The sequence below is a fragment of the Chelonoidis abingdonii genome, chromosome 1, assembly GCF_003597395.2.
Source record: "Chelonoidis abingdonii isolate Lonesome George chromosome 1, CheloAbing_2.0, whole genome shotgun sequence".
NCBI classification, from domain to species: domain Eukaryota; kingdom Metazoa; phylum Chordata; order Testudines; family Testudinidae; genus Chelonoidis; species Chelonoidis abingdonii.
The window spans coordinates 320096872-320111985 of record NC_133769.1 but is presented as its reverse complement, the minus strand read 5'-3'; the positions used below and the strand labels follow the sequence as shown (position 1 = coordinate 320111985).

General features: G+C 38.6%; 1 protein-coding gene across 4 annotated transcripts in view; it reads right to left on the bottom strand.

Moving 5' to 3' along the window:
• Window positions 1-14623, bottom strand: part of POSTN (periostin) — a 48606-nt gene extending 33983 nt beyond the window's left edge. Inside the window, exons 1-6 of one of the 4 annotated variants that reach the window (XM_075061618.1) lie at window positions 14413-14623; window positions 12856-12954; window positions 5962-6026; window positions 4469-4626; window positions 3582-3746; window positions 2268-2414 (exon numbers count right to left, since the gene is read on the bottom strand). In XM_075061618.1, coding sequence (XP_074917719.1) covers window positions 2268-2414; window positions 3582-3746; window positions 4469-4626; window positions 5962-6026; window positions 12856-12954; window positions 14413-14534 — 756 coding nt within the window. In that variant the 5' untranslated portion in view covers window positions 14535-14623. The remainder of the gene's footprint in view (window positions 1-2267; window positions 2415-3581; window positions 3747-4468; window positions 4627-5961; window positions 6027-12855; window positions 12955-14412) is intronic. The other 3 variants (XM_032778545.2, XM_075061619.1, XM_032778546.2) reach the window with 3 other exon arrangements.
• Window positions 14624-15114: the final 491 nt, after the last annotated feature.

The following is a 15114-nucleotide window of genomic DNA, read 5'->3' as shown; positions in this document are numbered from 1 at the left end:
ATGAATACAAAGAATCCTGAAAAAGTTTGTTGCAATGAAGAACATATGCACATAGGTTTTGCCATAGCAGATGAAACCAGCAGTCTATCTAATCCACTGTTTTACCTTTGGAATAGAAGCCAAGACCTGATACTTCTGAAGAAGATGAAAAATCTTTTATAATACAGCTAGTCAATTATGTGATGTTGTATAGTACGTTGTTTCCTGACCCCTTCTAAGGCATAAGAATGCATTTAGCCATAATGTTTACATGGTTTAATTCCTTCAGTTTTGTTCAGATTGGCTAATGGACGTTAATGATGACAGTTATCACAGTAGATATGAACTAAGACTGAAATATCTAACCTCATTAGGGGTTCACCTTTACTTCCTGGAAACTAGGTACGTGGGAATCAGTCTGAATGAAATATGAACTAACTCAATCGCTGTCCTAAAAGCGTAATCAAGCCAACCCTTTTCTGATTAAAGAAAAAAGTTTTCTTAATTTGCTTATTTTAAGTTCTTCCCCTGCCCATATGCTTGTCCATGCTCAGATAAATAGGTATACTGAAAAAAATATATTGAGAGGCTGTTTTATAGGTAGCTTTGGTCCCGTTGATACCAGAAAGAATTAGGAGTCTTTCAAGAAAGCCTAAGATTTTCACTCCATTTGTTCAGATACGAAGGTTTGGCTACATCCAGACGAGTGTAGATAAACACCAGGGTGAAATCCTTGCTGTATTGAAGTTGATAGGGGATGTGCCATTAGCCTTCAGTGAGTTCGAGATTTACTTCAGAACTTTTGGAGGCATAGCTGAATTGAGCTGCTAACATTTTTAGTGTTTGATTTGCCCTGTTGGAAACCTGCTCTAAGTTGGAACTCATCAGACTAATGGGATTATCATGTTTTGAGTTCATAGAATCATAGAAGATTAGGGTTGGAAGAGACCTCAAAGGGTCATCTAGTCTAACCCCCTACTCAAAGCAGGACCAACCCTAACTAAATCATCTCAGCCAGGGTTTTGTCAAGTCAGGCCTTAAAAGCTCCAAGGATGGAGATTCCACCACCTCCCTAGGTAACCCATTCCAGTGCTCTACCACCCTCCTGGTTAATTATTTTTTCCCCAATATCCAAGCTAGACTCCTTCCCCCAACTGCAACTTGAGACCATTGCTCTTTGTTCTGTCATCAGCCACCACTGAGAACAGCCTGGCTCCATCCACTTTGGAACCCCCCTTTCAGGTAGTTGAAAACAGCTATCAAATCCCCCCCCCACTCTTCTCTTCTGCAGACTAAATAAGCCCATTCCTAGAGAACCTACTAATTCCAGTGTCACAACATAAAACATTGAAATAAGTTATCTGGATTAATATAGTTATTTACAGAACAGCGTAAGTGTACTTGAAATACGTTGATGAACAGATGGGAACATCTCTAAGCCAATTTAGTAAAAAAAAACCTCTTTAATATTAAGATGTCTCCCCTTTGTCATTTGAGCATAATCGCACAATTATATTTTGACATCGTATATGACTCCACCGACCGGGAAATAAGAAAAGCAGCCCTATTCAATGGTTGACTTCACACACCTTCCATAGTTTTTCTCACCTCCTCATGCTACAAAGAGGGGGCCTGCTGGGCCCTCTCTGTTCTCCGCTGCTTCTAACTTTTCTCTTTCTTCCACAGAAGGAAAAAAAGATGAGAGAAATCAGAGGAAAGGAAGGCAAATGAGAGAGTCTTTCAGTTCTGGAAGAGAGTGAGGGAGAGGCTTAGAAAGATTCCACAATATCCTGGTGCTCCAGCCCAAGCCAGCGAGTAAATATCCTTGTCATCACTCCCTAACCAGCTTTCTGAAACCAACTGGATCACTTAAGCTTCCATGATGATATCTCTATTACTTCCATTATTTTTAATTATTTTCCCCATTTTGGATCTAATTCTGATCAGACAGGGCCAGATTCTGTGATCTGTACTCACATTGAGTGATACCTTACTCTCCAAATAGCCCCAGGACTCAAGGAGTAAAGACTACTCACTGCGAATAAGGGTGCCAGAATTTGGCTTAGTGACGTCAATTCCACGACTATCACAAAAGCAGGACTTGGCACTTATGTAAAAATATATAGCTCTTCTACTTTGTATCATTTGGTGGACTGGTCCTTGATTTGGTTCATTTCACTCCCCTAACAACGTGTTAATAATCTTTTCATACACCTAAGACTACAGAAAAAGAAAGGAAAATTACAAGGCCAAAGAAGCTTGTTAGCATTTTATTTTCCCCCACTCACTCTAAGAGATGAGACATCATCCTCAGCTTCAAGAAACTCTTGAATGGTATTTCCAACAGGGGTCAGGACACGGTCAATGACATGAACGACACCGTTTGTAGCAATCTGGTTGCCATGGATGATTCTGGCACAGTTAACAGTAACAACCTATGTTTAAAGAATTGAACAGTAGAATATTAAGCATCCTATGTCTTATAATTTATTTTTAAGGAGGACATCCACCTAGCCAGAGATGCCAACTCTGTGGGTGTTCTGAGGCTCAAGCACCCACTGAAAAAAAATTGGGGGTGCTCAGCACTTGCAGGGCTGGAATCTTCTGTAGGCCCCAGCATCCAGACCATGCACCCACCCACTGCTCTGCCCAAGCTCTGATTGAGGCCCTGCCCCCACTTGGCCTCTTTGCCCCAAGGCCCTGCCCCCGCTACATCCTGGGGCCCTGCCACTACTCAGCCTTCTCCCCCCTCAGGCCCCATCCCTGCTTGGCCTCTTCCCCCTAAGGGCCAGCCCATGTTCTGCCCCAAGGCTCTACCCCTGCTCAGCCTCTTTCCTCCGATGACCCACCCACCGCTCGCAAAGGGGGAGAGGACGAGAGGAATGCAAACTGGCAAAAACAAAAGTCAGTGCCTATGCACCTAGATTTACCAATAGATCAACTTGTGCAGGTCATCTTGATTTCCAACCATAATACAATTGTTTAGTGTTCCATTTCCCTGAATGATTTAAATGGTTCTTGTTTTTGGTTTACACTAATTTCAGTGCCAACCTAACATGTAGTTTCTATGAATTTAAGAAAATAAATACTAATGACTTTACTTTGGGAATCCTGGTTTATAAAAATTAAATCCCATGTAGGAAGATAATATAAGTGTTTCTTCTATGACTAAATATTTCTGTCACATGCTGCAATTGGAATAAAAATCTAATTAAAATGTATTTAGTAATATATGAAAAAAGTGTGTTATAAATCTAACTTCTGATATTTAGAAGGATAACAATCTGACCTACCCACAAAAGGCTACCTCTTTAGAGGAAAGTTCATTCTGTGTTTTTACAACTTTCTTAAAATAAAAATTAGCTCTTGTTATCCAGTCCTTTCTTAGCAATTAGCCTTCAGTCTATGAAAGAGTCCTTTAATTGATAGATTTATTCTGCATTCCTAGCATTTGTAAGGTAAGATGTATAACTGACATGCCAAGTGATAATCTCGTTATGACTTATGGATTCTTCATTAGATAAATAAAAAAAATGCACAGAGTTAATGAAAGAGACCACTCTGAAATACAGTATAAAAGAAGCTTATGAAAATAAACTTACCCCATTAGGATAATGATTAATAAGCAGTTGCTGATCATTGTACATGGATACAAGAGTCAGGCCATTCTTAAGGTCCTTTGTCAACATGCGCTTGTTTACCATGTGGTTGTGGAGGGCATTGTACAGTTCAATATTTACATTGTCAATTAAATTACTATGAATTTCCTGAGGAAGAAGATTCAGTTAGACATTTCCTGGACAATTTCAATCAGCTAGTTAGACAGATTTCTTTGCCACAGAATACGCTTTCAACATATTTTTGAATATATATTTCATTTGACTAGATAAATTACTTCAGTTACGTACCTTACTGGTAGGCAGTTGGCTAGAGGATTCTTTAGACTGATTAAGTATCAAAGATAGCAGGCCTCATTACATAAGCAAGGCATTCAAGCCTTTTTTTTTGGTTCTGTACTGGATTTGGTTAACATTGTAGTTCTAGGGAAAGTACCCTACAGTCATGCACAAAAATGTCTGTCACCCTCCCTTACTGGAATTGCTTCAGTTTTCAAAACTATTCCCAAAGCTACGCTGACAAGACTAATAATGATAATTGTATTTATAAAGCATCCAATCACAAAAGTACTCAGGGTGCTGAGCAACAATCATAAAACCAATTTCTCTTTGACAGTGCTCAAACAGATATCCTTTGAAGGTGTTCATTGTTTCTAGAATTTTTTTTAAAAAATGTAAAAAACCTGTGTTCCTTAAGCATAGTTTAGTTCAGAATAATATATTAATTGAGTTTCAATATTTATCTCTGATATATATAAAAAAATCATCATTGTTTCTAATGTGGTTTAAAACATAGCTACTGTAGATACAAAAGAAAGCACTCATAACATTAATATGTGTGTGTGTATAGAGATATATAGATATATAGTTACTCGATCCAACAGCTCCCAAGCTTCATTGCTTGGTGAAAAGAATGTGAAAGATCCCCGTCCTTCAATCTCTTCTCTCAGCTTTGACATGTCAGAATACCGTTGAGTAGAGGTTGCTCCCACAATGCCCAGGGTACCATAAACATGATCAATAGGAGCAACTAAAATACACAAGACAAGAGTACTGTAAATTCTTTAACAAGTCAGTCTCTCAAAATCATTACCTATTACCACTGTTTTAACTGGAAGAGAGAATCATCTTAATAAAACCCTTTTAACTAAACATTGTTTTAAAAATTCCATAATTTGGGTTCAAATTAAGTAGAATTGCAATATGTGCCAAATCGTCATTGCAGACAGTGCCCAGAAAAAATAACTCAACAAATATCCAGAGGGGAGGAATTCTCCACCCCAAGTTGTGGCGAGGTGAAGGTCTGAAACTTTTGTTTAGAAAAAAATTAAATGGCATTCTGATTTTATTTTTTCTAAACAAAATCCCCAACCTGTCTGGAGCCGCAGCTATCCATCTGATAGGTTATTGAGAAACCTAGAAGTCTTGAAAACTCTGGCTTGAGTTAGGGCATCCCATGTGACAGATGAGCTGGCAGAAAACGAGGTTGTTTTCCCTTTGAAATTCTGTTTGGTTTCTATCGGAAAATTGGACAAAATTGAAAAGTTCCTGCGAAAGTTTTCATTTTGACACCAGCATTTTCCCATGAAAAAATGTTCCCTTAGAAATTGTATGACCAGCCAATTCTACTGAGTAGTCCTTGGTACCTTCTTATGCACCCCTAATACCCATCCCTCCCCCTGACTCTAGTGCCATCTCACCTCCAATACCTGGTTTTGCACCATCCCTCCGCCTACCCAGTGCTGCTTGGTCCACTGCATAAGTGACACAGAAGGGAACTTCACAAGAATCATAGAATATCACAATTGGAAGGGACCTCAGGAAATCATCTAGTCCAACCCCCTACTCAAAGGGGGACCAGTCCCCAACTAAATCTGCAAATGGCTCCTTCAAGAATTGAATTCAAAACCCTGGGTTTAGTAGGCCAATACCAAAACCACTGAGCTATCTGTCCCCCAACATATATGCTGACTGAACAGTTCCTCCAGATCCTGTCCCATTACACAGTAGGACTGTGGTATTTCTGCTGCTGGGGAACCCATCACATCAGCAGGACCAAGACTTGCCAGGATTATCCATCGTGGGCAGGTTCATATTTTAAGGGTTTTGGCTTAAATTTTCAAAAGTTGCCTCTAATTATGAATGCCTCAGTGTTCAATGTCCAACATCAAACAACGTGGGGATGATTTCCAGTGGTATTGCCCACACTCAGGGACATCAAATGAAGTTATGGATCCTCAGTCATCCCCTCTGAGAAACTCTAGATGTCTCAGGTTGGGCACCCAAAATTACAGACCACCTCTGAAAAATCTCCTGTGTTAGAATGGGTCCCATATGTAAAGATCATGCACATCTAAGACTGTACCTGCCGGACAACCTCTCATTCCATCTATCTTCATGTAGCCAGGGCAACATTCATACAAGACAGTTCTGTAGGGTATAAAATAAAAACTAGATTGAATAAAGTACAAACAAAATGACACCAATTACAGTTAATTATCTTAGGTTTTTGTTTTTTTTTTTGTTTTTTTTTTACACAGATTATCTACTTCTATTCAGTTTCCTTGGCTAAACTTACCTAATCATCTTATTTTTTTTTAACATTCCGCAGCCCATTTTCTGTTGGTGTCAAATCAGACCCTATTAACTGGCTCTACTGTACTGTGTTCTGTAGCTATGTAGCATTTTAAATACAACAACACATCTGCAGTCATGAAGGTTGACAAGGACCTTGGAATGGATGTGAGAGGGAAAGTGGAGCTAGTGAAAGGACTCGTAAAGAAGAATGATGTGATTGCAGTAGCAGGTGAAGACAATAAATCTAATGGTGACATTTTGGCTAGGAGAGAAGAGATTAGAAAACCAAAGAGAAGATTACAGGAGGGATCAACAGAATAAAGATTGGAAGGGATGGGGAGGATTATCAAAGCATGGACAAGCTTTTGGCAGTGTGGATGTAAAGAAAAAAAGTGCCAAGCTTTGGCAATAGTCACATGTGAAGGATAAATTGATGGTAATTAGAGTCATGAAAGCAAATAAGACCACCCAAGGATAATGTGAAAGAATGAAGGCAGGGGGTTAGGAATATGCCCTATTGGATGCTGACAGAAAGTGGGAGGAGGAGGAGCCACTGAGGACAACACTGAAAGAGAAATGCAAAAGGAAAAAAGGAAAACTGTTCAAGAACAGTGTTGTAAAAGCCAATAGAGGAGAGAATCAATAAAGATTGGCTGGTTATACTGAAAGAAGGGGAAAAATCAAGGAATATAGAGAAGACAAGGGAAGATCATTGGTAACTTTAGTGAGAGCAGTCTCCTTCAGGGTGACCAGATAGCAAGTGTAAAAAATCAGGACAGGGGGTGGGAGTAATAGGTGCCTATATAAGAAAAAGCCCCCAAAATAGGATGTCCCTATAAAATTGAGACATTTAGTCACCCTAGTCTCATTAGTTAGAGTATACAGGGTGAAAGCCAGATTGTAACAATGAAGGAAAGAGCTAGTAGAGAGGAAGTGAAGGCGGCAGGAGTGAGAGATTAGCCATGAAGAGGAGGATGGAGTTGAGCTGGAAATTGAATAGTGCCTGATGTATAGTTGTTCAAGGAAATCGCCTCACCTTTGAATGTATAAACTGTACTCAGAAGCGGGTTGGTGCTATGTAATGTTGCATTCAAGCATTATGGATTGCTTTTTATTGTACCTTATTGATTTGAAGGAAGTAACAGCCTTAAAAATAGACATTTTTAACCAAATTCAGCCCCGCTGTAAATAAGCACAACTCTACTGAAGTCAATGGAGTTATGGCAAGGATGAATGTGGTTGCTGGAGGATAAAGAAACGCAGGAAATTATATGGACTTACTGAAACGTGAAAAGTAACATAAATCTCTAAACTCTTTCTTCTGCAGTTATTGCTTTTCAAAGTAATTACTGCAGACTGAATTACTAGAAAAACATGCAATCAGAGCTCTATATGATTTTTTTAAATGCATGTGGCTCAAGGATCTCAGTTTTGAAGCTGGAAGCTCCCTAGAGGCAGCTGTGTGGGATCTTGTAGGTTTTTGTAATGAGTTAAAGGTGACATGCATCTGACAAAGTGAGTATTCACCCACGAAAGCTTATGCTCCAATATATCTATTAGTCTATAAGGTGTCACAGGACTCTTTGTCACTTTTTACAGATCCAGACTAACATGGCTACCCCTCTGATAGATGACAAAGTATTAGCAACAAATACACTAAACTAAATGGCTTGCTCAAATTGGAATTTTCAGAACTCTGGGATAAAAATCTATTTGAAGATTAAATAAAAGCTTAAATCTTAAAAATAAAAACTTCAGAATGAAAGCAGACTGGAATAAAAACAACATTACAAAGCATGAGTTTAAAATGAGACTCTGAGCTATATAATTTATTGCAAAGTGATAGCCGGTAAAGAACAAAGAGCTTTTCATTATAGAGAATTTTCTCTGCCATGTTAGATTTGTTTCTGCTATGAATGTAGGTTGTCTGACCCTCTATTTTCTCTTTTTAATCTGATTTTAAAATGAATCTATTTATTTTTCAGCTGGCGAAATCTTACACAAGACAATTCTAACTGAGTTTCAAAAAAGTTTTGTGCAACAATCTGTAATATACTTCTCTGTGGATGATGACAATTCACTCTACGCCCATGCCCCAGAACTATACCTTGTGGGCTTCATATTCCACCAGGTAGGTGAGCATGCAAACTTGGCATGGTAAGACTAGATTTAGTTTGGAGAAGGATTGTGCCTTCCCCTGACTCCCGAGCAAGCAGCAATAGTGAAGCCCACTCTATCACAGCAGATGCATCAATTGTCCTGCTTCCTCCCCCCCCCCCCCGTGCACCCAAAGATATACTTTTGGAGTGATTCCTGGCTCTTTCACAAGGCACACAAGTGGGAAGAGGGCTCCTTGCACCATTCCTCCCATGCCTCCTGCTCACCCATGCTACAGTCAGACAAAATCTGGCTCTTGAGGAATCTCTGCCACAACCCAGCAATTAGCATGCATTTGCCATCCAGGAAATTGCTTTGTTATAAGAAAATATATTTTCTTCAGAGATAAAATATTCCAAAAGGAAACAGGAAAATATCCTGTGTGTTTTGACATCTCACTTAGGTTTTGATAACAGGAAAAGGGGGACTAAGCACCAGACATTGCATGTTTACTCTTCTTCACCATATTTAACAGAGAAAAGACTGAGTCTGACATGAGTACAATTTATGTGAGGCAGAAAACTGGCTGAAGAGTACAATGGACAAAGGAAATGCTTCTCTGGCCAACAGCTACAATGCTAGTACCTTTGGTTTATCATATTCCTTTTAACATCCAGCATGCTTCCTCTGAGGACTGCTACTAATTAAAGTCTGGCCAGTTCTTCCTTTTAGTATCCAAAGCCATATGTTCCTTCATGGTTGATTGGAACTAGAAAGCTGATGTGTCAAATGTATGTGACGTGGGTAGATGTGGACAGATGTGATGGAGTGAGGGTTGTCAATAAGCCTGATGCTGAGGTAAGTGGAATGTGTAGCTTCTATTGAAATCAATGTCAGATGCAGTTGTTCCCCACACCTTTCAGGTTGAAGGACAATTTAGAGGAAAAAGAGAACACAGTCCCCCATCCGTCCCCCCCATAGAGATGCATTGTATAAAATCCAAAGCAAAGTTGCCTGTACACTAATACCACACTCCAAAAAACTTTCAGCTATGTAATTCTGCAAATTCAGCACATGGTGTGATGTTACTGAAGAGAAGTGACTCTTCAGATAATGACGTAATGCTGCGTTCCTAAGTAAAGAAAACCAACTCTATGAAACTCCCATCTCAGCCCCAGGGATAAAGGGCATTCCCAAGGAAAGAGGGGGCATGGCCAGGGCATCTCTGTGGTAGTCAAGCATCCTCTTGGGGCTGTTGGTGGCTGGCACAGTTCAGAGCGGCTCTGAGGCTTGTTTGCAAATTATCTGTCTTGTTAGCAGGCATAATATACTATTAAAACTACAAACACCTTTATGATCCAATAGGGCCCCTGTTTCTACAGAGCCCTCAGGTCAGTAGTTCAGCTGGGGAATTTGTAAATATGGTTGGAAATGGGAAATGATAGAATGTAGATCCTTTTGGTATCTTTTGTACATTTTCTAGATCAGAATATATAAGCTGAAGGGAGTTACCATGGAACTGTTATAACTGTAAGAAATAACGTTTTTTTAAAATGAGAAGGAAGCAAATTAGTCTGTTTAGGAATGGTGGTAGTTCTGTTTTTGGCGTTATTCAACATCTCCTGTTAATAATTACATTACTTTAGGCACCATCTAAACTATACCAGATGTTCTACTGTTACCACACAAAAGGTACCAGTATGCCTATTATTTAATCCAAATCCAATCCACAGTTTTCCTCAAATCTACTCTTTCTAGTATTTGCACAACCCCAAAAGTCCCAAATCAGAGCTCAGAATGTATGTGATATCTTTGTGTGACCTCACTGTCAATGAGTCCATACTACACCTAAGGAATCTTATTCTGAGTACTGTAAAATCTCTTCATGGCCTCAAATTTTTTCTTCTAACACATCATGTTGTCTCCAGCCACAAAAAAATAACTCATGCTACCACTGTGGCTCAGCTGAGTAATGATTCTTTATGTCATCTTAAAGCACTCAGCAGTCTTTCACTTAGAGAGTATTGGCAAGACATGACATAAATGAAGCAGTTAGTCTGCAGAGGCAGCTAACGTTCCAAAATCAGCTTTGAAAATGTCCAAAGAAGTTCAATCTAAAGCATTTTCAGGAAGCATCTTTCTCCCTAATGTGTCACTAGTGAAAGAAAGTGTTGTGCCAAGAAGACAGTGGTAAGGCAGGCTCTACATAAATGGTGAATAAATATCTTGGACAATTTACACCATGTGCTCTGAAGAAAATGGATGTATTGCATTGAAATGTCATCAGGAGGAGAAGGAAAGACTGGAAGGGAGAAAGACCACAAAACAAACTAAAGTGCCTGGGAAACCCAGGCTAGATGTTGGAAGGATGATCAAACACTACTTCTATAGCACCAATCTGAGTCCTGGAAATTAAACTACATTGTGTCCACAGAACCTCCCAATTTTATGCATAACTGAGCTGATTAAATTGCATAAAGGGGAAACAGATCCTGAATCAGTTGCAGAAATAAAAAACCTTGCGAAAACATCAGTCTCACTCAAAATGGGAGGGTTAGAATTATAGATGGTAAATTATATTCCAGAGAAGCTTCTGGAGATTCAAAGAGGCATCTGTGCCTATTCTGGTGAGAATGTCATTGTATCCTTTGTGATAATGTTAATATAATACAGCTGTTAATCCGTGGCTCTTGGAGGAAATATGAAGTTTATAATAACAGAAAGCCTAGGGTGAAATCCTAGCCCATTAAAGTCAATGGGAGTTTTTCCTTGAACTTCAGTGAGGCCCAGATTTTAGCCCTGATAGCTCAGCTGACCTTAGAGTTCAGAATTATTGGAATATTTGCACCATAAGATAGATGTTGTAAACGTTGCTTGATTAGTGTATCAAAAACATAACTGGGCCCATAATTTTATGCTATGCTGATACACTGCTGAAAATATTTTCTGATAAATAAAAAAAATGGAAGCCATATCCTCCTCCTCCATCTCTTTCCACTCGTTTTTTCCTCAGGGGCCATTCCAGTGTTGTGTCACAAGATGGCATGTCTGTCAGGAATCTCAAGAAATGCAAAACAGTCTCATGAACTTCTAACACTGACCAGTACCAGTAGCAACCATAGTACAAGGTTGCTTCAGGTCTTTGCTGAGCTACTGTGAGTTCACAAATCTAATTTGTAACAATGTGAAGAACATTTCTGTAGGCATTTATATCATGCCCGTCACCATGATATCTAAGCTTCTGATGGGTTACACTTCTCTTAATGTGTGCACAATGTCCAGTAGCAACAGTGTAGGTTGTGAGTACTTACCGAAGTCCAAATTAGTCACTTAATGGATGTTTGAGGCTCTGAAGGCTTACTTAGGAATTCTGGTTTAAGCTGAAAGCAAAGGCTTAAAAGGGATTCTAATGTTTAATTGGTTTTGAAAATAGCCATGAAGTAAAGGAAAGTGACAATGTTCCTTTAAATGGCTTGGAAAATGTCACTCACTTCCTGTTCTTGGTGTTTGCTATTGTTATTTTTTTTAATACAAAGGCTAAAATTTTCAACAGCATCTAAGTGACTTACTGCATGAATCCCATTTTAAAAAGTATTTTAGTCATTTAGAAGACCACGTCCCATGAACTTTCAATATGATGTAGATGCCTAAGTGCCCAAATCACTTTTGAAAATGGAACTTGGGTGCCTAAGTAACTTAGGCACATTTGAAAATTTTATCTTAGATCTGCCTGACAAAGATTAGTAGTCAAATAATGTATTTAATGATTTTTGCCATAGTTGCTGAATAAATTATCCAACCAATAGTAGTTCAGCAGCTAAAGAAAAGGTGGAATGTTGTAAAATACTGATTGGATGGTTTAGTGGCACTATAGTGTCAGAATGCATTAAATAGCTTTTTCTAAGGATACTGATTTAACAAGCTGTACTAGTCACTCATGCCAGCAGCACCAAGAAAAGCGGTGCAGAAAGAGTTCTGCATTGGCTTTTAGGTGCTTGGGTGAGTATGCCCCAAAGATAGTGCATGGCCAGAAGTGGAGTCATTAATGACTCTGATACTATGGCCCTCAAGTGAAATTTGTCATCACCATCATGGGATAATGAAATATGAGGTCACGATTACAATAAACATAAAGAAAAAAATGTATCTAAGGTACTAAAACGACACCAAAATCACTTAGACTTAGTAAACAACAGACAAAATAACTTCCCCAAATCCTTAGGAATAGTCTGTTCTTGTTCCATGTACATAGATAAAGGTGTGGTCTGGACACAAGACTGGAGCCACGAAATACTGAATTCTGTTCCCTGTTTGGATAGTTGCTCCCTTTGTATCACTGGACAAGTCACTTCAGCCCCCTGTCTCAGTTCTATCATCTTTAAATGTGTGTTGTGAGGATTATTTGGAAAGCACTTGGAATTTAAATGCTTTGCACTGTGTTGTCATTTTCCAAATTGCCACTGCTAGCTATGGGAGATCTGCATTTGAAGCAAGTATGTAATATGCATCTAAAGAAGAAGAGTTCTGTAATAATATTATAAAATTTCTGTAAATATTGGATAGTCAGGAAACAAATAGCACTTACGCTTTCTTCCCACAGATAGTTCCCTGATACCAGTTTCTGCAGGTGCTGAAATATTTCTTTTTGGTGCCCATAACTTGCTGAAGGGCACAGACATTTGGACTGGAGGAAAAAAAAACACATTAAGTCATTGTACATATTTGAAAAAGTGTGATTAAAAATAGTGTTGAATACAGTATTCAATGGACAAGAGCCAGAACCGAACATCTGGTCCTGATTCCCAGAGCAGGTGTGATTTCAGTCAACCACTGTCCAAGCTCCTGACACCACCCTGCTGAGTTCTTTGGAAAGACCACACTCCCTAGAAGCAAGAGGTGATTCCCCGTCTGCCAGCTCAGCGCTCTATCTCCAGTGAACAGTCACTTCCAGCTGTGCCTAATCAAACTTTATTATGCATTGCGTTTTTTTTCCTGAAATGAATTACCATCCGCTAGGGACTGAACTGTGGCTATTGCGGAGCTCTTTTCATCAACGTTCGTCTTGTGCACAGCTGTGTGGCTGCATGTCCTGGGGAGGGGGAAGGGCAGAAAGCTGACTTTTTCTTTATCCAGTAAGGAACCCCATCTTCAGTAACTCAATCAGCTATTTGGATTGCCACTGTCTGGAATGTCAAGAGCACCTAAATAAACAGTCTAGTAATTACACAGGACCAAAGGGTAAACTGCTATATAAAAAAAAATGTCAGAAAATTCAAATAAGGAAAACTTTGAAATGTTGTTGTGTGCAAAAGAGAAATTTCCTCAAAAGCAAATTTCCATTTTGTCTCTAATTTATATATTACAGTAATTTTTCTGTCGGAGTATTAGAACATAACACTTTTCAAAAGAAGAAACCTTTAAACTCTTATTTTACAAAGCCCAGTTCATCTTGTAAGCAGGGATGCAAAAATCCTTTTGATTATTTAAAAAAAAAAACCCACAGAGCTAAACTACCTTTTACTAATAAACCTTAGAACAGATATGTTTAGACTCCTTAATATTTATCTGGAGACAATTTGTTAAAATAAATAACTTCTAATCACTGCATTTCAGTGTCTTACTGTGCAACATTGTTATAAAGCTTAAGTGGAAACTGAACTTTTGAAATACTCTAATTGTACATTTACAAATTGTCAGAGAACTGGGTAGAGTTCATACTTCTCACCCAGAGAAAATAAAAAGTACATGTTGTGGAATATACACTAATGCTGGTAAAATATTTGATGGGCCATGTTAAACATGTCTGATCACACATTGTATCTGTTGTAAGCTAGAATTGCTTTCAATGATACTGAAACACATGTATTTTACTTAGCATCAGATATAATTTTTAGCTTTCAAACAGTTCATAAAGTTTAACAATATTTAATCTTATTTTGTATAGTTTTTCTACAAAAAATAATTTGGAAATATATTTTATAACATTTGCATTTTAGAACTAATATATTTGACTCATACTCAATAAGAATTTACGGTGCACAAATCTCATTTTAATATTATGCTTAATCTTAAGCTTTGTGTAGGGGAGAGAACTTTAAAACACTCCTTTTAGGGTATTATAAAAGAGAAAACATGTACTTACCCCTGCTCACGTGCCCTGATTCGACTATGGGACAAAATCTTGTCATAATGAGCAGAAGAGTCTGCTGGATCAAAAGCAGACAGCAAAAAAATGGTGAAGGTGGCTAAAAAAAGGATCTTCATCCTTAATCCCCTGTTCCTCCTGCCTAGTCTAACGAGAGAACTGGCAAAAAGTTTTGATGAGCTCACAGTTTATATACATGCTACAGGGTTGTGGGAGGGAACATTGTATCAACCTGAGACCCTTCCAGGAACAGCAACTTCAAATTGCCAGCTTCAATTAGTTGAATTAATACCATTCAACAAACATGCAAAGCATGTGTCATCCCCCTCTCCCACCATTGTGACTAATTTTCTTTATTCTATAAAGAGCAGATGTTTATCATTTTGTTCAGCTGACACTTAAAACAGCAGAGTAGTTAAAAGAATTTTAGACCATGATTTATGGTTTGATATTTAGAATATAGAAGCATCCAGCTGCCCCAGATGGGATCAGGGTTGCATTGTGTCAGGTGTGGCACAAACACAGAGGGAGACACTGTCTCTGCCTCACAGAGCTATACCTTGCTTTTTCTACTGTGTTTTTGTGTGTTCACTATTGTAACCTGAATTGTCATCTTATTAGTGAAACTGATTAATGTCACTATCAATACTTGTCAATAACACTAATGTGAGATAGTGTTTGTGTGACCAGAAAAAGTGA